At 37.9% G+C, this 23565-nt stretch overlaps 1 protein-coding gene across 9 annotated transcripts in view; it reads left to right on the forward strand.

Annotated features, from left to right (window-relative positions):
• The window catches only part of NRXN3 (neurexin 3), a 1691473-nt gene that overhangs the window by 1324767 nt on the left and 343141 nt on the right, over positions 1 to 23565 (forward strand). For all 9 annotated transcript variants that reach the window (XM_034643175.1, XM_034643171.1, XM_034643173.1 and 6 more), the window contains one exon: positions 18884 to 19065. In XM_034643175.1, coding sequence (XP_034499066.1) covers positions 18884 to 19065 — 182 coding nt within the window. The remainder of the gene's footprint in view (positions 1 to 18883; positions 19066 to 23565) is intronic.

The following is a 23565-nucleotide window of genomic DNA, read 5'->3' on the forward strand; positions in this document are numbered from 1 at the left end:
GTGACTTTGTGTGTGTGTGTGTGTGTGTGTGTGTGTGTGTGTGTGTGTGTGTGTGTGAGTGACACCACAAGTGATTTGGAGACCCTGTGTCGAAGGCTTCTAGGTTAGAGAACCTGGAAGGTGACAGAAGTGCATGAAGTGAAGGAAAGTAAGCCAGCAAGACTGCTCACTGCACATGAGTTTCCAAGGATACAGTTGCTCTTGAACAATTACAGTCCGTATATCAAAATAAGCACTTTATTGAATTGGGTAAAAGGAGTTGCTAGTGAGACTGTAAATTCTCTCTCAGAACAAATGATAACTGAGCCCAGGAGCCCTTTTGTCCTGGGGTGAGGGGGTGTAAATTCCCGGAAAGTATCTGTCGCAGGGAATCACTCCGCATTCATCATGCCCGCCTCCTGCATCATTCATGAATGTCATGAGAGTCTAAAGAATTGGCACTTCATAGCGAAGATGATTAAATAGCCATTATACTTGTCTCTCTTGCTACACATTGCTTTTAAAGTGATCCCATTCAGATTGTGGCATCCCCATCGAACCCCCTCTTGTTTCTCACCTCCTGACGTCTTGGTGTCGGATTGAGGGAACATTGTGGATAGTCAGCCTTGCTTACGTTGAGACAGAACAGATTTGTGGACTAGCACTGTTCCCCTATAATGCAAAGCTTAGGATTGGGGGAAAATGCCATAAAGCTCAAAGGAGATCCTTTTCCAGGGAGCACAGAAATTCCAGCTTTAGCTTAGATGTTACAGTGATTGAGCTGTAACTTTTTTAGATATTTTCATTCCTCTTTGCCTTGACTTCTTTGTGGACTAAGAATAATGAATCAGAACAGGACTCCTTTATATATGATTTGTTATTTTATGTACTTAAATATAAGGCTTCAGATCATTATGTACCCAATAACGCATATACACAAAGAGTAAATACTGATGTAACAGTATGAGATGTGATCTTATTTCTGTCTTCTCCTCTTGTCACATACACACGTATTTCCATATTCCCTCCCTTCCTTCTTTCCTTCCTTTCCTCTTCCCTTTCTTCCTTTCTTTCCTTCCCTTTCTTCCTCCCTCCCTCCCTTCCTTCCTCTCTTTCTCTCTCTCTCTCTTACACACGCGCACACACTAAACCTGTCCCAAAGTGATTCTTACTACCCAGACAGTATCCTTAAGTGCTGAAGTCTAAATGGATGAATTAAAATTGGTCAATAAACAATTTTATTGGTATTGGACTGGAGTCCGGAGAGAGTTCTTTTGTAGCTATGCAACTCATCAGCTGTCACCTTGGGCAAATTCTGTAACCTTTTGGACCTCAGTATTTGCCTCTATAAATGAGTGGCTCTCAAGTTCTCCTTCCAGCTCTTATACAACCTGATTTTCTGTGTCCAGCAAGAGACTCAGCCATCATGGGGACACAAAGAAACACATGACACGTCCCTCACTAGCACGGACTCTACAATCTGATGATGTGCATGTCCATGCAGTCCCTAACCCCTGCTGGGCAACGAGCTTCAGCCTCACAATAGGTGCTGGGTCTATAGATCATCTTTGTGAAATGAGGATTATTTAAAAAATAGTGGTGTGATTTATGGCTGTAGTTTTTACATAGTTAACTGAAGATCTCTTCATACCTCTTTTGTTCACGATCTTCTCTCCAAAGGTTATGACTTTGGGAAGAATGTTCACTTTTAAGTAAAACTCCAGTCATATGTTAAGGGGTCAAGTTGAATGGGTAAATTAGGGAAATTGGATCGCCATTCGCTGTGATCTGGAAGAGAACATGCTCCCCCCCCGATGACGTCATACCAGCCATGCCTCTGGGTCACCAGTTGCTTCAATGCAGGTAGACACTTTGAGCTCAAATCTGTCCCCTGGAAGGATCCTCTTCACTCCTTGTTATCCGGGCTTTCTCCAAAAGTGGGAGAACCAGATTGAAATGCCAGCCTCGGCACTTTCATTCTGCTGTTCCAGCCACGTGTGTCAGATTCGTTCTCGCGGCTGGTTTAAGAGAGATTAAAAGGAGCAAAGCTGTTCTCTGAGTTTCTTGATCTGCACCATGGCAGCTAGAATCAGAGGAAATGGGGACAATGGGAAAAGGAATAAATCCTCGAGAGTGATGTGTATGTGATCTCTGGGAAGCAGACCCAGTGTTCACACAGAGGCTTCAAATACTAGGTCATTGTTTTGGAGAATCTTCCAGCACCCAATAAAACCTACCACCTATGTGACACAATGTGAGGCAAAAGCTGAGCCTGAGAGATAAGGAGAGACAGGATATATGGCTGAATGAAGAACTTTCAATTTCCTTTACATAGTAGATGGACAAGTATCACATCAGTTTTTTTTTTTTTAAATAGCCACATCAAAAAACAGTGTTCAATCTAAGCGCACATGAGCAGTGCCTGAATCTTTTCACATGCTTGAGTTAATCAGAAGGCCTCATCTAAAAGGGAGAAGCACTGTATTAATTTAAATATGGCAGGTGCTATCTAAGTTTATTGCACAAGCTAAAGAGCAATTATCTTGTATTTTTCCATAAAATTGCATTTTCTAAAAAGAGACTGGTGTGTCTGAATGTATCCATCATAACAAATCTTTAAGCTTTGATGGAAATGACTGCTGTTTATTTGCAGAATGTCATATCTGTACTGTCGAATCAATGCTAAAGTTATCATATTAGAACTAAGAAGAGGGCCTGGGAAATTAGTTTTTATGGACTGCAGCATGGCTTTGTGAATAGAATCATAAGGCCAGGACCAGATGTATAGAAAATGCCTCGCTCTGGGGTCTGGTGACTGGAGAGCAGTTTTTAAAATAAGGATAATACAGTCACCTCCCACAAGGTACATGGTGAAGAACAAGTAAGAAAATTGATTTCGTCATCAAGTCCTGGAGCATAGGCGCACTTTCAAGGGATGTGGGGAGGTGCTGAGGGGGGAGACAGAGAGACTAAAATGGAAGATGTGTTTGAAATATATTTAATTAGGCAGGAGAGATGAGAATTGCCAAGTATTAGCAAAGGGCAATTGTCTTGCTAAAAGTAATAAAGGAAGAAAAATAGAAGCTATAAGCTGAAGCTTTGAAGGGGATAAAATATTAAGAAAATGAGTAGCTAATGTATTCAGAGGAAATCAGTTTAGAAAGTAAACTGGAAACTAATTACCCAAATATTGTATACTAATGCAATGATGTGCTTGTCCATTGGTAAGAAGTGAGGGATAAAGTTTCGTGGAGTGAATAATGAAAAATGGCTTTGACAACCAGGAGTTGACCTTGATCCATTTTGGTCTCTTATGTGACTCTTGACTATAGACTATCTTTGTTTTAAGAAGAAAAAAACTATCTGGCCTAATATTCTCAGAGATTTATTTTATTTTATTCAGAAGAACAAAAATGGTATGTATACTAAGCAGTCAAATATTATATCAAATTGTCTTTCCTGCTCCCGAGTTATACCCACAGACAGAACAAACACCATAAGGGCTCAGCAAGAAAGGCGTGCTAAGTTAGAACCCTCACTTCATGAAATATTATGCAACCAGTTAAAATGACAACTATGAAAATACAAGAGATTCAAAAACTATAATAGAAAAGAAACACCAAATTATATAAGCACTATTATTACAACCATATGCAAACTATGCTTTTCTGTAGCTGGAGACGGATGAGAGGAAAAGGCAAATAGCTATCTGTACACATCTTGCATAATCTTCCAGCTCTTCCACATGTCCAGTAATATGTGCTTGGGAAATCACTGTGCAGAATCTGGGTACAATTTTATGATGACACAATAGCACAGTCTCACTTGAGCCTTAAAACCATGGCATTGGCCCTTTATAATCCTGGAACTCTAACCGAACACGTGACCATTATCTTACAGGTACACAAAAGTCGGTAACCCCAAAGCTAAGTTGTCATTTTCATACCCTAAGCAGGGCTTCCTTTTCTGTCTATAATTTCAGTTGCCCAAACTTGAAAACTCTGAATCAACTTCAATGCCTCTCTTTTCTCTTCCCCAAATATCAAATGGATCACCAGATCCATTTACTCCTCATGTCTTCAGTATACATTCCTTCCTCTCATTTCTCCCTCTCACTGGTACGGGCTCAGCTCACCTCTCTCACGTCCTGGCTTTGACACTGGCCTTCACCTAGAGCCGCATAGACACAATTCTCTCGTTCTGTCCTCCACACCACGCCAAAGTTCTTTTCCTCAAGCACAGATGATGTCTTGCTTTCCCATTGACCAAAGTAGTCATTTTCAAACTTTGTAAATATTAAAGTCATTCTTTAAAAATTTTTATGTTGGAGTGACTTTAATATATTTGCTAAATAAAAGTCATGTGTTTCAAAAAGCTACAAAATGATTTCGTAGAGAATGCTTTATTGTAGGTATAATCCTTGAAATAGTTCTGTTACTAAAAAACAAAACCAGGGGCGCCTGGGTGGCACAGCGGTTAAGCGTCTGCCTTCGGCTCAGAGCGTGATCCCGGTGTTATGGGATCGAGCCCCACATCAGGCTCCTCTGTTATGAGCCTGCTTCTTCCTCTCCCACTCCCCCTGCTTGTGTTCCCTCTCTCTCTGGCTGTCTCTATCTCTGTCGAATAAATAAACAAAATCTTTAAAAAAACAAAACAAAACAAAAAACAAAACCAAAAATCACTATGAGGAAAACACTGGCTTGTCTATTAAGATACTGGCTTATCTGCTACGGGGTAAGTAGCAAGCTGGCATTCAGTACTCTGCAGATCTTACTAGCTTGTTTTCCCTACCTGTCTTTGCTCTTCTCAGCCCTTTAGCCTACACACCACCAAAAGATAGGATGCTGTTCGTGTTCCCAGAATGCATTGAGTTCTCTCACTCCTTTGCTCATGGCCTCCAAGTTGAATGTCCTTCCTCCCCTTTAAAATCAAGTAAAAACCCCTGTACCCCAAAACTCATTGCAAGTCTTTTTTTTTTCCCTTTGACGTATTTCTTTGACATATTTTCATTTTATTTTTATTTTTCCAGTTTTATTAAGGTATAATTGACATATAATATTATATTAGTTTAACATGTCAAACATAATGATTTCACTAATATGTGGAATCTAAATAAAATGAAGTCAAGATGGGTGGGTGTCTGAGGCAGGGTGAGGGGAGTTGGGGAGATGGGTGAAGGCAGTCAGAGGTTCAGTATTCCAGTTATAAGACAGATAAGCTCTGGAGATGTGTACAGCATGATAACTATAGTTAATAAGAATGTATTACATATCTGAAAGCTGCTCAGAGAGTAAATCTTAAAAGTTCTCATCACAAGAAAACATTTGTAACTATGGAAGATAATAGATGTTAACTGAACTTATTATAGTAATCATCTATATATATAATTATTTTATATTATAAATTATATATATATAATGGTTATGTAGTTCAAGTCTTTGTTTAAAGCTGCTGACCCTCTCCTATGGGTTCCTATCTAATTTTGAACACATCTCAGCTATAGAACTTGTATTATATATACAATGTTCTCCTTAGTACACAGAAAGGACTCAACAAGCTTTTTTTTTTTGCATACCATTGCGTTTAATTTTTACTGATTGATGGGGCTCCTGAGTGGCTTAGTCTGTTGGGCTTCTCCTTTGGCTCAGGTTGTGGTCCCGGGGTCCTGGGATCTAGCCCCACATTGGACTCCCTGGCCAGTGGGTAGTAGGCTTCTCCCTCTTCCCCTACCCGCCCCATGCACTCTCTCTCTCAAATACTTAAATAAAATCTTCTAAAATTTTAAAAAAAAATTTTACTGATTGAATGCCCTCCTTTGCTTCTAAGAGTAAATTTGACTATAATAACTTTTTAGTAAATTTTAAAGGCAACTAAACCTGGTCTCCTTCCTTTATTCTTCCTTTTAAAAGTTTCTTGGCAAGTCTTACATACTTATTTTTCTTTATGAACTTAAAAAGAAATTGAGATTCTGTTTAGAGGTGCCATAAAGATTAACATGTTTATTGATGGAGTCATATTTTCCCTCAGTAACATCATATGTATCTTCATATATGTGGACATGTTTCGTGTGCTCCAAAAAGTACACTTTTCTTTGTTTTTTGTTTGTTTATTTATGTAAAGGGTGGGGAGGGCTAGGGGGAGAGGGAGAGACAGAATCCCAATCAGGCTCCATGCTCAGCATAGAGCTGCACACAGGCCTCCATCTCACAACCCTGAGATCATGACTTGAGCAGAAGTCAAGAGTTGGGTCCTTAAATACACTTTTCTTTATATAGCTTTTCTTTACATAGCTTTCTTGTTGCATTATTTTAAGGTATTTTATAGATTTTTGTTATTGTAATTGGGATTTCTCTCTTTCATCTCAACCTGGTAGTTACTATTATGAAAACAAACTCCTCCTTTTTTGTTGTTGTGCTAAATATACAAAGTGAAAAAAATTACCATTTTAACCATTTCCAAGCACACAATTCCATAGCGTTGAGTACATTCACACTGTTGCACAACCATCACCACCATCTCCAAAGCTTTTTCATCACCCCAAACTGAAACAATGCCTATTAAACAATTGCTTCCCATCCCCCTCTTTTCTAATAACCACTATTCTACTTTCTCTATGAATTTGACTTCATATAAGTGGAGTCACGCGATATTTGTGCTTTTGTATTTGGCTTATTTCACTTAGCATAATGTCTTCAAGTTTCATCATGTAGTGGTTATTAGAATTTCTTTCCTTTTTGAAGCTGACTAATGTTCCATTGTGTGTATCTATGAGTATTTTATTTTATCCATTTATTTAGTCAGTGGGTTGTTACCACTTTGAGGCTTCTGTGAATAATGCTGCTTTGAACATGGCTGTACAGTATCTGGTTGAGTCCTTGCTTTCATTTTTTCTTTTCTTTTCTTTTCTTTTTTTGCTATGCACTTAGAAGTAGAATTGCTGGACGATACGGTAATTATATATTGAAGTGTTTGAGGAATGTCATACCATCTGTTACAGGAGCTGTACCACCAGCGGTGCTGAAGGTTTGAATTTCTCCACGTCCTTGTAGACACTTAGTTTCTGTCAGTTTGATAATAACCATTTTATTGAGTATGAAATGATAACACATTATGATTTTGATTTGTATTTCCCTCATGATTATTGATGTTAAATATCTTTCCGTGCACTTAGTGGCCATTTGTATACCTTTGGAGAAAAATCTACTCAAGTCTTTTCCTCATCTTGTAACTGGGTTGTTTGTTTTGTTTTTGAGTTGTAGGAGTGCTTTATAAATTCTGCATATAAATCCCATATCGGATGTATGATTTGCAAATATTTTCTCCCATTTTGTGGCTTACCTTTTTTTTTGTTGATAGTGTACTTTAATGCACACGTTTTTTATTTTCAAAGTTTAATTTATTTTATTATTTTGTTGCCTGCTCTTTTGGTGTCATATTCAAAAAAATGTTTCCAAATTCAGTATTAATGGAGATTTTCTCCTATGTTCTAAGAATTTTATACTTTTAACTCTTACTGTTAAGTCATCGATTCATTTTGAATTAATTTTTGTGTATGCTATAAGCATCCAATTTCATTTTTTATGCATATGGATATATAATTTTCCAGAATCATTTGTTGAAAAGATTCTCATATCTCCATTGAATGGTCTTGGCACCCTTGTCAAAAATCATTTGACCATCTATGCGATGGTGACAAGCTATTGATTTTTATGTATTTATTTTACATTGCACCAACTTATCAATTGATCTCATTAAAGTTTTTAGATGAGTTATTAGAGAGATGTATGTATTCAATTATATCTTTAAAAAATATTGTATTCTTTCACAAGTTACATTTCATTTTATTGCTTTATTGTTTTAATAAGAACTTATAAAACAGTGTTGAATAATATCGCAATGATGAACATGTCTATCTTCTTGATTTTGATGGCAAAGTCTATATAATTTTACTATTTACTATGATATTGGTTTGGTTTTGATCGTCCCTATCATACTTAGAATGCTTTTTCAATTCCTATTTTAAGTAAAGTTTTTGAAGGAATGACTGTTGAGTTTTTCAAGTACTTTTTAAAATCCTAAATAAAATTACATTCTAATTCTACCTTAATTAGGTGACACAATGAATTTTGCTAATAGATACCTTTATGTTGTGATATACTATTTTTCACATTCCTGGAACGGTGTATTATTCTCTTAATGTACCATTGAACTATATTCAGAAAAACTCTTTAATCAGTGTTCATAAGTGAAATTCATCTAGTGATTTTTTCTGTTTTTATGCTGTATGTTTATCAGGTTTTGGTATTATAAATATGTTGAATTTGTAAATGAATTGGGGGAGATTTCTAACCTTGCCTGTGGTCTGGCATAATCTGAATGACTTAAGAATTATATTTCTTTGAAAGTTAGATAAAACTTACTTGTAAAATCATTTAGTATCTTTTGCATCATCTGTATCTTTTAAATAGTAGAATTTGAATCACCTTTCCAATAATTTCTAGGTCATTAGTCTATTGAGTGTATCTCCTTTTTCTTAGAAAACTCTGCCAAATCATAGTTTTCCTAGAAGTAATCAATTCCTTCTATTTTTTAAAATATCTACATCTAAAGTTGTATAAAATATTCTTTTATATTTTAATATTGTCTATATCTATGGTTATATCCCCTTTATAATTTCTACTATAATATTTTTTCCTCTTTTAATTTTTCTCCAATTTTTCAGGGTTTTATATGCTTTCTTTGACATTTTAAAGTATAAGCTTTGGGTTTTTTTTTTTTTTGTAACTCTTCTATTATTTCTTTCAAATATATTGGGTAAATTCCAGCTTTTATTAATCATCACATACTAGCTTATTTATTTTATTTTCATAATTGTACCTTAAGTTGAAAGTTCAATTCCTTTATGTTCATTTCCTTCTGAGTCAAGTTTTATCTGTAGTTTATAGGACTTAATATAAATAGCAGTCTCTTTTCATTAATATTTTAATTATTGGGGATATATCCATATAGATAGCCATATATATATATAAACGTTGTTCTGTAGAAATCATTAAGGATTTCTTTATCAACAAGAACATGATCAGTCTTACTAGTGCCCCAATTTGAAATATATGTGACTCACTGAATGTGCTCCATAGGTTAAATTTCTGGATAACTTACACTTAATCATCGCGGTCATCCTTTGCCAATTTCTTTAACAAACACTTATGTGCCCCTTTGTCTCCCAGGCACTGTGATAGTTCCCAGGGGTTCTTTACTGTCAAGGACTCTTCTAGTTGTGAACGAAAGAAAATTCGAACTCACTTCGATTAAACAAGTTAGCTGTTGAGAATTTTCTATGGGACAGAGTTGCAGCTTCTTAACACTGGCCATTAAAACCAAGTCCTCCAAGGATGATGAGATTTCCTACGTGTGTCCAACTCTTGATTCAACAGTTTGACTTCACTCTTTGGGCCAGGGTTTATTTTTTTCCAAGTTTTTTCCTATGATAGGAAACAGGGCCCTGGCAGCTGTGTGCCACTTATGAATAACTCTATCATCAGAGAAACTGATGGAGTGTTCCTCTTCTTCCAGGTTACAAAAAAAAAAATAATAATAATGCTTCAGTGAAATGCTCCAATTGGTCCAACTTGGGTTTCTTTATCATGCCCTTAGCTAATCAATTGTATGCAAGGGGCAAAATCTGTTAAAGAGTTTTAACAGACAATTTCCACTGAAATCACCTGATTGGTATGGGAGGAAATAGTATTTCTATATGAAGGGGCTTAATGTTGCAAGACAAAGAAGGAAGATGTACTGGGAATATAGAATAATTAAATTCTACAGATACCAAAACTTTAGGCAGTCTCTTCACTTTGAGGTGATCACTATAAAACAGAAAAACTAAATTATTTCTAGAGTTCTGTATAGTATACATGGAAACTATTGTGATGCTTACTTAAGCCATGTTTTGAGATGAGGAGGTAGGAGGAGTATCATCACCTCTTAATGATGGGGAAACTGAGGCACAGTGAAGCTAAATGATTGTTATCGACTAGGAGAAGGGACCATAATAGTTGAAGTTTCTTCCTTTTGCTTAATTCTGACACGGGTTCTATGATTAAGGATCTATATCTCAGGAGTAAGAATGAATACCCTTACAAATATTAGCTAATTTTTCCAGGAAAATCATGTTGTATGAATTAGAGCCACAAATACACCAAAGTCATCTGTTCATAGTCCCTGGTTCCTTGAAAGTGTGAAGTCCATATAAATCCAGCATTTAAATCAAAGCGCTAGGAATAAGCAACTGGTCTTCATCTGTATTTCTTTTTCAGAGAATATTCAGTACTTAGAAATCCTTGATTGCTCTTATTAGAGAAGGTATTTCAAAGCTGTGGAATAAAAAGAGGAAAAAGAGGCAGATGAATGCACTCTGAACCTCCCTTTTATTCTATGTCCCATGAGATGTCATCAGAAGGAATGAGTTTCTTAAAAAATGCTACAGAAAAGTCTGTGAGTAATTATAAAATGATAATTTTTATTTTTCTTTTCATGCATTTATATTTTGCCTAAGGACAAATGTATATATGGCCTTTGCACAATCATATGTAAGATAGAATAATGACATTGCTGTTCTTAAATTGTTGCATTGCTTTTCTACTGTATATTCTTGTTAGGGTAAATCTAAGATGCATTCGTAGATATATATATATGAATACCACTAAAAACGGTTTGCCATGTGATTTAGGAACTGAGGGGTAACATAAAACAATTTGACGAAAGATGGGTGTGATTTTCTTCTCTGAGCCTGCCAAAAATTCACCAAAGAAAAATTATTCAAACGTTTTTGTGGTTAGGTTTCTTTCATAAATTGGAAGCTCTGTTCTCCACCTGGGAAATGTTATGAACCCTAATTGATGAGTATTTATAAAATATTTCCACATTGAGATGAAATGACAAAAAGCTGAGAAGGATTAATGAGCAGATACCTGAATGACAGTGTGGAGATATGAAAATATAGGTGAGCCAGGTTTTATTGATTAATTCAACAGCATTTATTTCCTGAGCATTCAGTGTTGATAGAGAGATAAATTAAACAGCCCTGTCCTCCAGGAGCTCATGGAACAGAAGCGTTCTGGATTTTCATTTTGTTTGACAATAAAACTTAATATTTATTTCCTTAAACCTGAACACTGTGCAATTTCCTAGGACTTACTTTGTTTTGCTATATAAGAAACAAGCTTGGTTATGAAAGCTAAATTAAATTGGCTGTGAGATAGTCTCTGAAATTAACCTCACAGAGAGTCCACCCCTTCAGAATTTAGACTTTTAGGGGTGTGGTGTAATTAATGAGGAGCAACTTAGTGTCTGACTTTGGGGAGAACAAGCTCATATTAAGCCACTGTCATTTAAATAAAATAAAATGATCACCCCTCTACTGTCATTTCTATCGTGAGGGCATTGAGTTTCCATCTTGTTTGCGGTTTTCTTTTGTTTTGTTTTGCTTTGGTTTTTGGACACAGTTAGGAAGCCATTGTCCTCTTCATCTTCAGTCAGATACCCAGGTAAAGATAAAAGGTAAGCATATTAGGGATACGGGCTGGCATAACGAAAAGAACATAGATCCTTGAGTTAGGTAGATCTCCATGAAATCCCCGATTCTACTAGATCTTAAACAAGTTATTTCACCCCATTCTACAGCTTCCCTCATCTTTAAAACTGGGAAAGTAACTGTTATGGACTGAAATGTGTGTCCCCAAAATTCATATGTTGAAGTCGTAACCCCTAGTGTCTCAAAATGTTACTGTAATTGGAGATAGGGTCTCTAAAGAGGTATATAAATTAAAATGAGGTCTTTGCAGGGAGAGTGTGCTAATCCAATATGACTGGTATCCTTTTCAGAAGAAGAAATTAGAACATAGGTAAAGACAGGAGGCCATGTGATGACACAGGGAGAAAACAGCCATTTTTTAAGAAATCAACTTTGCTGACACCTCAATGTCAGAATTCTAGCCTCCAGACTTGCAGGAAATAAATTTCTTTCGTTCAAGCCACCCAGTTTGTGTTACCTTCTTAGGGTAGGCCTAACAAACTAATACAGCAAAAATATCTTAAGTAGGGGCGCCTGGGTGGCACAGCGGTTAAGCGTCTGCCTTCGGCCAGGGCGTGATCCCGGCATTATGGGATCGAGCCCCACATCAGGCTCCTCCGCTATGAGCCTGCTTCTTCCTCTCCCACTCCCCCTGCTTGTGTTCCCTCTCTCGTTGGCTGTCTCTATCTCTGTCGAATAAATAAATAAAATCTTAAAAAAAAAATCTTAAGTAAAAGGTATAGGAATTTGAAATATTGTATTATAGTATATTATATAATAAATGATTCATACATGGAGTTAGCAGAAGTATTAATATTAGTATTAACATTAGTATTATAATTAGTATTGTTAAGGACAAAGATTTGTGAAAAAATTAATTGCCCCAGACAAACAACAGCAATAACAACAAGTTCATGAAAATTCTTTTTTAAGCAAGGGGAATTTAAACATATCCCTGGAAACTTTATTTTTAGATCACTTTCAATGTGGAAAACATTTGTAAACTCTATCACTAATCATTTTTTTCCTAGTGGAAGAGTCCTAGAATCTGATGAGTAAAAATAACTTTGCAAAAAAATTTTTGATGTAATGTGTTTCTAAAATTGTCATTATCTCTAAAACTCAGAAATTATCGTGTCTTTGTTAGCAGTCATGAATGTGCCCAGAAACTAAGTGTGATTTTATTTTACTTGGAATTTGGGGGAGTACAGGTGTGTATAAGAAATCATAGCAGGAGGCCGTCTCAGTTATTGGTATCAGTTTTGGAAATAGCATAATTATTTGGCTCCTCTTAAGATCCCCTGGAAAAGTCATGATAACATTCTCATGAAAAGTTCCAACCAAGCATATTTGCCAAATTAGGGCTTGTACATGTAATCATCCATGAAGAATGGTTCTTTTTTTTTTATAATACTTGCTACCGGAATTAAATGGTAGTGTGCTCTTTTTATTTCTAAAGAAAAATAGGTTAAAAGGTAGAATTTTATTGGCTTTATATTTTTCTCCCACCAGCTTCTAGGGAAGATTTGGCACTGGATACAATATATATAACTCACCCAGTGCATAAGTTTGAGTTCCTATATTACCAAGCAGATTTTTATACCAAACTGGAATCAGTATTGGTTCTGCTAGGAAGTCTTTGAGTTGCAATTTTTCTTCCAGAATACTGGAACATGCTCTGAAATGTTGCCTCTGTGTTTCCTGGCTTAATGCCCTTTGGTTTTAATCATTCTTCTTTCAAGAAAGGGGAAAAAATTGCCCCAGATGGAGGGAACCCTCACCTTGCCTGAGCATTGTTTAAGAAATGGGGCTTGGCTCTCTCTGATTATATATTTGACTCTTAGGCAATGTTGTCATTTTCTCAGTTAGCTGAGCAGTAAATCTGATCATTTCTTTGCCAAAGATAAAGAATGTTCTTTCAAATAGATGAAATTTCTCTCCTAATGTTCAGCCCCTTCGGTTTTGCTTTATTTAAGGCTTCTTTATCATCAGTTTTGGTGTTTATTTCAAAAAATTCAGAGTCGACAAAATAGATCATAATAAACCATCCATTCAATAAATGCATTGCAGGACTGTTTGTAAAATCTGTATCACTTACTTTGTACTCCCTAGAGGCTTCCTCTGTAGTGCAGAGGTTTTGTTCATAGTTTTTCTATCCGCTATTCACTTTCTCCTTCTCATGGAGCTCTTGGTCCCCAGGGATTCCTTTTGGGAAGCTTCATGCTGTGGGCTGGCAGGACAGCTAGATGAGGGCAGAGTCAAGGAACAGGAGCTCTGGTTCTGCTCCCAGGTTCACCACTTAACACCAGGTCAAGTCACTTAATCTCCTGAGTCTTTATTTTCTTTTTTATTCAAATGAAAATGTTTGTCATTGACACTGCAGTGGGTATTGGGGGAAGAGGGAGCAAATGAGATACTCTCGAAGAAAACAATCTGAAAACCAGGCAGTGCTAGGAACATAGAAGGTCCTGCCGTGATGAACACTCCCCACAACAGCCAGGGGCGTGTGTAAGGGGAACCATAGAGCAAATGAGGAAAAGAAATTGAGAAACTTTTTTTTTTTTCAGACCATCAGTCATTATGAGATCCTTGAGCTTTATGTCTCCATTTGCTAGGAGAGCTATGTGTGATTTGCGAGTCTTTCCATTTGGGTTTTGTTAGCTATCCGATTAATTGATCTGAATAAAAGATAGTTTTAAGTGAGTAGCAATAACTTGCATTTATAGCCATGATATATTTTATGTCATTGATAGTCCATTTATTTTCCAAAAGGATTTACCAATTCACGGTAAAGAACACAAATGTGGATAAGGTGGATGAAAGAGTAATACAATAGAAATAAGGAATGAGGGGCCTGAATAATAGAGGAAGACAGATAGATTACCGTGGCGTCATGAGATTTTATACTAAGTTCTCAGGTGATGTTCAAAGAGCACTGGAGGGGGAGTATGACTTCTTGTTTCTTACCCTGCTTTACCTACCAGATGGTTTGCACAGCAAGAATTTATATTTATTTTATTACTCAATTTATTATTCTACAGGCTATGTTTGTCCATGAGTTCATGAGATAATTTTATCTAGTTCTCTTTAAATTTAATATTCTCAGGTTTCCCCTGGGAGATGCTTGCATTGTTCCATTTTGACACCAACCAAAAAATATTTCAGGAAAAGCTGATTTGCTTTGTTTTCTTTTTTAAAAAAAACATAAATAAACAACCAATATTATATTTAGATGCATTTCTGGGGCCTTTTATCTGTAATTATTACATGGAGAAAATAATAAATTAATTCCAGGTAGTCTACTATGTTTTCTAACTAAACTTTCCTTGTTTCTTACACACACATACATATGGATATATGCATACCCATATGTATGTATATATTATTTTTATATTGAATATGAATCCTAAACAGGTTTTGGTTCATTTCTATTGGTAATTGGCAAAAAGAAATAATATACTACTTGGATATAAGAACAGAAAACAATGTCATAATGGCAGGATCATGAGATTAAGAAGTCAAAGCAACAGTAGTAATAATTATCCGAATGGTCTAAATAAGGAACTGTTAAGTTGCCATCAATAATTAATTTTAGTAAAATAAGCAATAATATGCAGCAAAGATTTAAGAACTATTTCTTGGAGAAATGTATGACCTAGAAAAAATTTTTATCCTTTATTCTCCTTGGAAAATCATCGATCATCTATTTAATAGGCGTGCTGTGTAACTACATTAAAGTGTTCCCCAGGACTCCTTCACGGTCTCAGTGGAGCCTGTCCTACGCTCTTCTTCCCTCCAGCCAATCGCACACACAGAATACACCACAAAACATACATGTTCATACCCTCACATACCTGGATCTGCCGAAATCACCGTCAGCCCCATCACAGTAAATAGCTTGACCACTTATAAAAACAATAAGCCAAACCCATTTTTTGGTGCTTTTGAGACAAAAGAAGTTGCATGTTAAATAACATGTCAGATTTGTTGACTGAAAACGGTGTGTATACGTATCTCGGTTAATGGTGACACGGTGGAGATTTCATTCCCGAAATACTCTTGGTGGAACTCAGCAATCTTGGCGGCTTGCAAACTTGCAAATCCTGCAGTGTTAAATGGTCAGAATGCCACCATAGCAGTTGTTCTTCAGTTGAATGGATCACTTTTTGCTAGCAAGCAGGAAGTTCATGGTTCTGATTGTTAATAAATGGAGTATGATCGTCGTACCAGCGTGCTTAGCACAGTGAGAAACCAACAGTCAGAGAAACTAGGCTCAGGGGAGAAAGCATGTGATGTGGTATTGCTTGGCTTGGAAATGAAAATCTTTAACGGATTAAGGAGGGTTCTTACAGTTCTGAGGATGTTCCCAAAATGTGGATTTATAATCCACATTTTGAAATAACAAAATTAACTTTCAAATTAGAAAGTGTGAAGCAAAATAAGTCTGTGTTCCCCCAGGACTCTAGGCGTTTTATATTAAAATTAACAGAAAGTGCATATTTATCTTTAAAAACCATGCAAGATAGAAAAACTAACTAAAGAGGGGGAAAAATAACTTTCAGAGTAGAAAGTTGTAAATATTAATTAACTCCCTTTAAAGCCAACATTGAACTATGGGGGCATTCAGGGTCTTTATTTACCCTTACCAGGAAATTCTGTACCAGGAATACATATTTTAAGATTTATTCCCACATGGCAGAATGAGCCATGTGCTAACGACTTTGTATTTTTTGGCCTTTTCATCTACAAAGTTAGAATTATCTAACATGGTGACATCCTAAATTCAGAACAACAAAAGCAATCAAAATAATTGTTAAGACTGGTTTCTGATCTACCCTGATATTGTGACAGTGAGTTTTTGTTCCTCATTTATTTAAAAATTAAAGCCATGATGACCTCCTAACCACTATATTTAAGAAGTTGTACATTTATCTTTTAAAATATTCTTCCTCTTTATATTCTTTATACCGAGAATTACTGAACAGTCAACGGGTAAAATATATGAGCAGAGTAGAGGGTTTGTAAATTTATTTATGCAGTTAGACGGCCAGACTAGCTTTTGAAAATATGCCAGGTTTGGGGGCTCTTGCTTTGTTTTCATTCCATTTTGGTCTTATAGGAACGTGTGAAAAGAATAAAGCACAGTCAGCTTCACATCTCTGGTATAGTTTACTGTATAATTTTATTAAGCTATGTTTGGCATATGGTGAAGATAGGTTTTTGGAGGCAGGAGGGAAAGCTGGAGACTTAAAGAGGTACCACTTATTTAAGTCAGACGCTTGTCTGTCTGTTTCCAAACATTGTTAACAAATGAAATATCCCGTAGAACTGTTGTGAAGATCCAGCTAATGAACTTGTAAAGGTTTTTTTAAACTGTAAAACAGCAGGCATATGTGTTGCTGCTAGCAACTTTGGACTTGTTCTTTTTGTAACAAAGTGATAAAGTTATTTCCTGATAGAGTATGGATTTATCTCTGTAGCAGAATCCACTACATATTTAGGATAGGGCAGGGTAAGATTTTATAAATTGCCACAAAATGTCACAGGCTGGTTTGCATTTTTGGTGATTCTGTACATTGATCACTGGGTAACCTTCAGTTTTCCAAATAAAGACTAAAGAGGGTGGCGATGACATTTGTAATCATCTACAGGAAAGGGAATTATTTAAATTCCTCACAGATGGATAGATATCAAGGATATATCATTATGTCCACATTTCAAATTTTAAGAAGGATTGAGGGTATCTGTGGGTGATGAGGAGCAGATATTGTTTTGCATATAGAATTAATCATAAACTTACCATACCGCAGTCCCAAATTCTCCAGATGACTGTGGAGGTCTTTTCAGACACTATCCCCTTAGGATTGAGACATTCATAAAAGGAAGATAATGTTATTGTACACGTAATATACAAACTGAGCATATTGGAGGGACTAGAATAGTGACCTTTCAAAAAGGACAAATTAGATTCTATATGCCTCAGAGTATAATGTGGTTCAGTGCTTAAAATAAGGGTGACATATGACATATACTCCTAATTCTAGCCTCATAGCAGTTGATTTTATTATTTCTAAATAAGCTGCATAACTCATTTTTTCTTCACCCAACATAATTCAATCCAATATTTCCTGTAAACTGAATGTGAACCAGTACTGGAGATTTTTAGTAAAGTTGAAAAAAATCTGAATGCTTATCTAATGCTTCTTTAAGATAGTTTCAAGGATTGGACCATGTTCAGTGGGAACACACAAGAAAATCTGCTGCCAGTTTTTCTTTGAACTTTGAGATGAGTAACATATGGAAGTACTCACTATGGGTAACATACATATAGCCATAGAAACTACAATGATGTAGTCTGTTCTGGCTACCAAATCTAAATGCCTTCCTCCAAATTTAGATTTAAAAACTTGTTTTTAAAAACAGACTTTTAAAATTTATGGGATGCAAATATTTTATTTTTCTTCCTGTTTGTTTTCTACGTATTTTTAAATTGATCTATTCTTACTAATCCCTGGCTTTGTAAATAATAAAAGTAAAAAGATGATAAATAGTAAGAAGACTGATAAACCCACTATTCGTAAGTGGCAATACCACTTACGTCCCAAATTCATCATTGTGAGATTTTTTTTCTATGTCTTCTATATTTCCTTTTTGAAATTTCATTTGGAAAAGAGAGGGAAGCTGTTATATAATACCAGATAAATACCATCACTAGGGGAAAAATTAAATTAATTTTTAAAAGGCCTCTGGAATTAATTTTTATCACATTTTTTATAGCAACATAATAGTGAAATAGGCAAATGCAGAACTTGGTTTTCTCAGTCTCCAGCCTTCTTTTCTTTGGGGGTGGTAGCGGAAAAGAACTTACACCTTACGCCCCGTCTTGTGAGGCACTCCTGGAACTGCTCCCAGCCCCACTGACCAGAATGTTCTGAGAGCTAAGAGGTGAGGGAACTAGTTTTCTCTCTCGTGCCTGCCCTAGCCGAGATGGAAAATCAATTCTGCTGTTGAGGAGATCGGGAAAGTTGTTTGGCACAACGTACCCACACTCTCAGCACGTTATTTGACCTCTGCCATTATACAGCAGGAACTGAAGATGTTAGGGATGCCTCCCGCTCACATCTGCTTTGCTATTAATTCGTTTTGCCTGCATCTTTAATGTAGGGTGACAGACGCCTCCCCAGACTTTGGATGCCATCCCTCTCAGTAGCCAAATACAGGCACGTGGGGGCCGTTTCCTCTCCGCAGCTGCCCGTGCAGTCTCCACAGTGTGCCTGCAGCTGGCAATGCACGATACAGCCCTGATGGCTCCCTCTCTCCTTGCCTCCGCAGCTGGCGCTACCTACATCTTTGGGAAAAGCGGGGGCCTCATCCTGTATACCTGGCCGGCCAACGATCGGCCCAGCACGCGCTCTGACCGCCTGGCTGTGGGCTTCAGCACCACCGTGAAGGATGGCATCTTGGTGCGCATTGACAGTGCTCCGGGCCTCGGTGACTTCCTCCAGCTTCACATAGTGAGTACTGGGCCTTGGCCTGGATTTCTTTGTCTTCCTGCTGGTGTGAGTCGGTGAGCCAGATTGCTGCGATGGAACGTTCTAGATAGACTCGGCAAAGAGGCACATGGTTATAAAAATCGCCTACGTGTGTTGGAGCCGTATCCCAGGGTTAGTCCCGGTGTCGAGCCTCGTTCGTCCCAGTAGACGTGAACCTCGATGCTCATGGGGTACTTTGGGGATAAAAAATGAAAAACTGTTTCAGTGCACACTGCCTTCTCAGCTGTGTGGTTTGGCCTGTCATGAAAGCGTTAGCAGACGGCCTAGGTGTAAATGAGAGATTTCCCTAGTACTTTGCCTTAACCTGGTGCAAGTAGCAAATCCCACTTGGGTGGTAATAACCTCCTGTACTTCAGGTCGGCAGAGTGTTTCTGTAAAGGGCCAGGTGGCAAGTATTGTGAGCTTGGCAGGTGGTACGATCTCTGTGAGAGCTTCTCAGCTCTGCCATTAGAATGTGAAAATAGCCATAGATTACATGTTTTTAAACAATGGGTTTGACTATTTTCCAATAAAAATTTATTTTATAAAAGTAGGCTGCAGAGGGGCCTGGGTGCCTCAGTTGGTTAAGCACCTGACTCTTGATTTTTGGCTCAGGTCTTGATCTTATGGTTGTGAGTTCAAGCCCTGCGTTGGGCTTCACGCGGAGCATGGAACCTACTTTAAAAAAAAAAATAAAATAAAAAGAAGAAGCAGCAGGCTGCTGGCTCTACTTTGGCGACCTCTGCCCCAGGCTGCAAACGTCCTTGCACAGGTGTAAAGAACATGTGATAAAACTGAGGCCAGAGTGGGTGGGGCAAAAAGGAAACAGCACAGTAACCCAGAATTGTTAATATTCACGTGTTTTGTGTATCCAACATTTTGCTTGTATATCTAAGCCCAACAGGACTGCAACCTCAGTCACTGGAAATTGGTAAGAACAGACTGCAATTCTAAAAAATTAAAGTGATTTGGAGGAAAAAATTACTTCGTTATGAGGATAGAAAATATTTTTATAGCAACAATTAACCCATTTTATCACCTGTGCAGTCTGCAGTTAGGAAAGTAGGCTAAAGAAGGCTATGATTCTCATCCATAAGTACCCAGAGTGCAGCTACCAGGAGCAAAGAGAGGAATTGTTCTCATTAGTTAGCAATGACAAGGCCAGAAAGAATGGATTTAATTTGAAGCAATAAGAATTCAGTTTAAATAGCAGGAGGAAAAAGCAGTTAAGAGGAAAGATCAACTGGGGATTACCACCAACCTCCAAAAAGGAGGAAAAGGAACATTTTACTGGGCATCTTTGAATCTGAGTTTTGCTAATGTGCTGGTCGACTCAGGAGGGCAGAAGAGTGGGATTTTATTGCTGGTCTCCGGAGTGGAGGTGCCTGGCTGGAACCACCAGCAGCCAGTTCAGCCCTGTAAGCGCTGCCCATCTCCAGCACCTGCTCTTCCAATATGCCTTGGAAACAGGAGCAGCTTGAAGTGGAAGGCTTGAGCTGGAAGCCTGTCCAGCCTCAGTGTGAGCCAGCACCAGGCAAGAGTGCAGGGAAGGGCTGGTTAGGAATGATCACCTTCAAGCTGTGAAAGAGGGGTCTTAACGTAGTTTTGAACCTTTATGCTTTCTCAGATGCTTCAGGAACCATATGGTCCTATGAGCCTGAGCTCAAGCATTTTAAAAAGTCATGCCAAGGAGCACAGAGAAAAGCAGCCATAGTTTGTATGGTTTATCTTTATTTGGCCTATATAAAAACCACCATAATTTACAAAACTCTCTGAGATTTATGCTGCATATAACTTAATGACTATTTCATGGCAGCTATAACTAGGCTATTATTACCAGCTCACTTGCATTTTCACTGTGATGTATCTTATTTTTTTGTTCAGTGTGACTTACTAAGAAAAATGTGATTTGGCACAGCCATGAACATCTTTTTTGAGTCAGATAATGTGCTACCAGTTTATCCATTTCTCCCCATTCGTGTTTTATAGAGCATCTCCACTTTTAAGAGAAATGTTTATTTTCTGAAAGTTTACTTAAAATGTTTTGTTTTCGTAAAAGGGATATGAGGATCCTGGGAACTTCTAGGAGGAACCATAGCATTCCGTTTTAACATTTTTAACAGCAAAAAAAGAAATTTTACATCAAAATGTGTAGACCCACTTGGGTCCTGTGGACCTTTTCCAGTGATGCTATGTCATTGCATAAACAGTGTAGAAAATCCCTACAGAGTACCCTTTATCAGATTGCCATCATCTGACCTTCTTAGAGAAAAGAGAGACCGTACAATGTGGAGAAACCACATTCTTCTAGAATGGTCCTGACGTGCTCATGGCCCTCTTGAGCATGGGATCCCTTCACTGGTCTAATAATTATAAACCATATTTATTCCCTAGTGGATTATCTCTGGTGCCTACCACAGATAAAAAACCGTGTGACTGTATTCCAATAAAAAATCATTTATGAAAGCAGGCTGCAGGCTGTACTTTGGTGACCCCGGCTCTAGACTGCAAACTTCTTCATAAAGATGTAAAAAGCCTGTGATAAAACCTGAGGTCAGAGTGGGCAAAGCAAAGGCAAGGCCCCTTACCACACTCAGGAATAAAGGAATCCAAGTAGAAGATCAAGAGACTTGATTCCAAGACCTGCTTCTGGTTTTGGACATTTACATAGATGCACCAGGAAAAGGAAGCCATATATGCCTACTAAGATAATTTTATGTGACTTTTACAATCTGTAAAACGTGGATTCGTTTAATGAACGTAGCTTGTTTCCTTGTACTGAAGAACATTGCTCAAAAAGAAAATAATTTAAGGACCATTAAGGAAAGTGGAAAGGGTTGGGCAGGAGGCAGAAGGTTCCATTCCTGCTTGCAGTTTACCTATGAGGAGAAACCCACCAGAGGAAAAGAAGAAGTGATGGCAGACACAAAGAGGAGAGGGAGGCAGGGCGGATCCTGGGAAAGGGGAGGGGAGGAAGGAGGCATTCGGCCTGGGGAAGAGGACCTGTCTGCCTGGAGATGTGCTCTTAGCAAGGGGTCATATGTGGGCAAACTTCATTCTTCCAGTGTGACTGTTGGTTGTGGAAACAACCAAGAGTAGGTACCAACTTCTGATTGGTTGCCAAGCTCCTAAATTGCTCAAAAACAAAGTATAAACTCAGAAATTAGCAAGTGACCAGGGGGCAGGTACCTGGTGAAGAAAGAGGGGGAGGGGGAGGGAGAGCGAGAAAGATAGAGAATGTGTGTTTTATAAGCTGGCACTGAAGGCAAGTCCTAGGAATTCCTGAAGTTTTTTGAGCTGCAGTAACTCTGTCATTGGAACAAGCCTTTTTTACCCCCCACCTAGCCTATTTGAAGGAAGAGAAAATGGTCTTCCAAGAACACCAAGGAGTCTGACCCAGAGGTGAGCGCCCTTTCTAGAACAGACCTTCTTTCTGTGGAGTCCCCCAAGCAGAAATGGCAAAGAGGCTTCCTCTTGTCTGCCAGCTCTGAGGACCTCTCACTTCCTCACCTCTAGCTTTAAAGTGGGTGGAAAGAGTTCTGAGAGCAGCAGGCAAATCCAGCAAGTAAGAGTTCCGGCTTCCAGCAAGGGAGTCTGCCCCCTGCGCTGAAATGGGACTTCATGACTGATGCATACTGCGTGGATTACACTTGTTCTAGGCTACCTGCAATCCTCCCTGAACTTTCCTACTTCTTTCCCTTGGTCATCCTGAAATGCCCACACATTTAAAAACTCTTTAGGAAAATTGAAATCTTCTTAAGCTCCTTCTCCCCTGGAAGCCCTTGAATCATTTGCTGATTGGTTCAAAGTCGTTAGTCTTGTTATGATCCTTCTCACAGGAGGCCAAGGTCAGCTGCTCTAACAGAATTTGAGTTTTGTGTGGAGGGTTGGGGAGAAAGGAGAAAGGAGCAGGACGAATTTGGGGGCATAGGACACTTGAGAGGATGGCAGGAGGAAGCTTGAGCAGAATGAAGGTATTGGCGCCTTCAGGTGAAGAATTAATGTAAAGAAAGGGGCACCAAGACGGAGGTGGGGTATGTGCTGTCAGTACATTTTTTTCCCATTTCAGTTTGCTCAGAATTTCTGTTGTTCTGGCCAAAGGACCAGAGGCTCTTATTTTCTTCTTTCTTTTGGGGTTTCATTTAAACTTAAAGTCTTCCCACTCACATAGGGCCTCATGGTGGTTAAGTAGGCTTTGACAATAAGTGTTGAACAAGACAAGAATTAGATCATTTTAAAAAAAATCAGAAAAGTCTAGGAGATCTAAAATAATTTAGAGATGGTTTGCTTCAAATTAGCTTATGTTTCTTCATTTGGGTTCGCACTTCCATGATGCACTCTTTTCTGTGTCAATTATTAATCGTAATGTTAATGAAAGCACAGATGAAACGTGTCTGGCAAAGGCAAAAAGATCTTTGCTTGCAGTATGTATGCATGCGATGAAATGCTGTGGAGAGAGTGTGTCTTAGGGCAGAGGGATTT

The sequence above is a fragment of the Ailuropoda melanoleuca genome, chromosome 14, assembly GCF_002007445.2.
Source record: "Ailuropoda melanoleuca isolate Jingjing chromosome 14, ASM200744v2, whole genome shotgun sequence".
NCBI classification, from domain to species: Eukaryota; Metazoa; Chordata; class Mammalia; order Carnivora; family Ursidae; genus Ailuropoda; species Ailuropoda melanoleuca.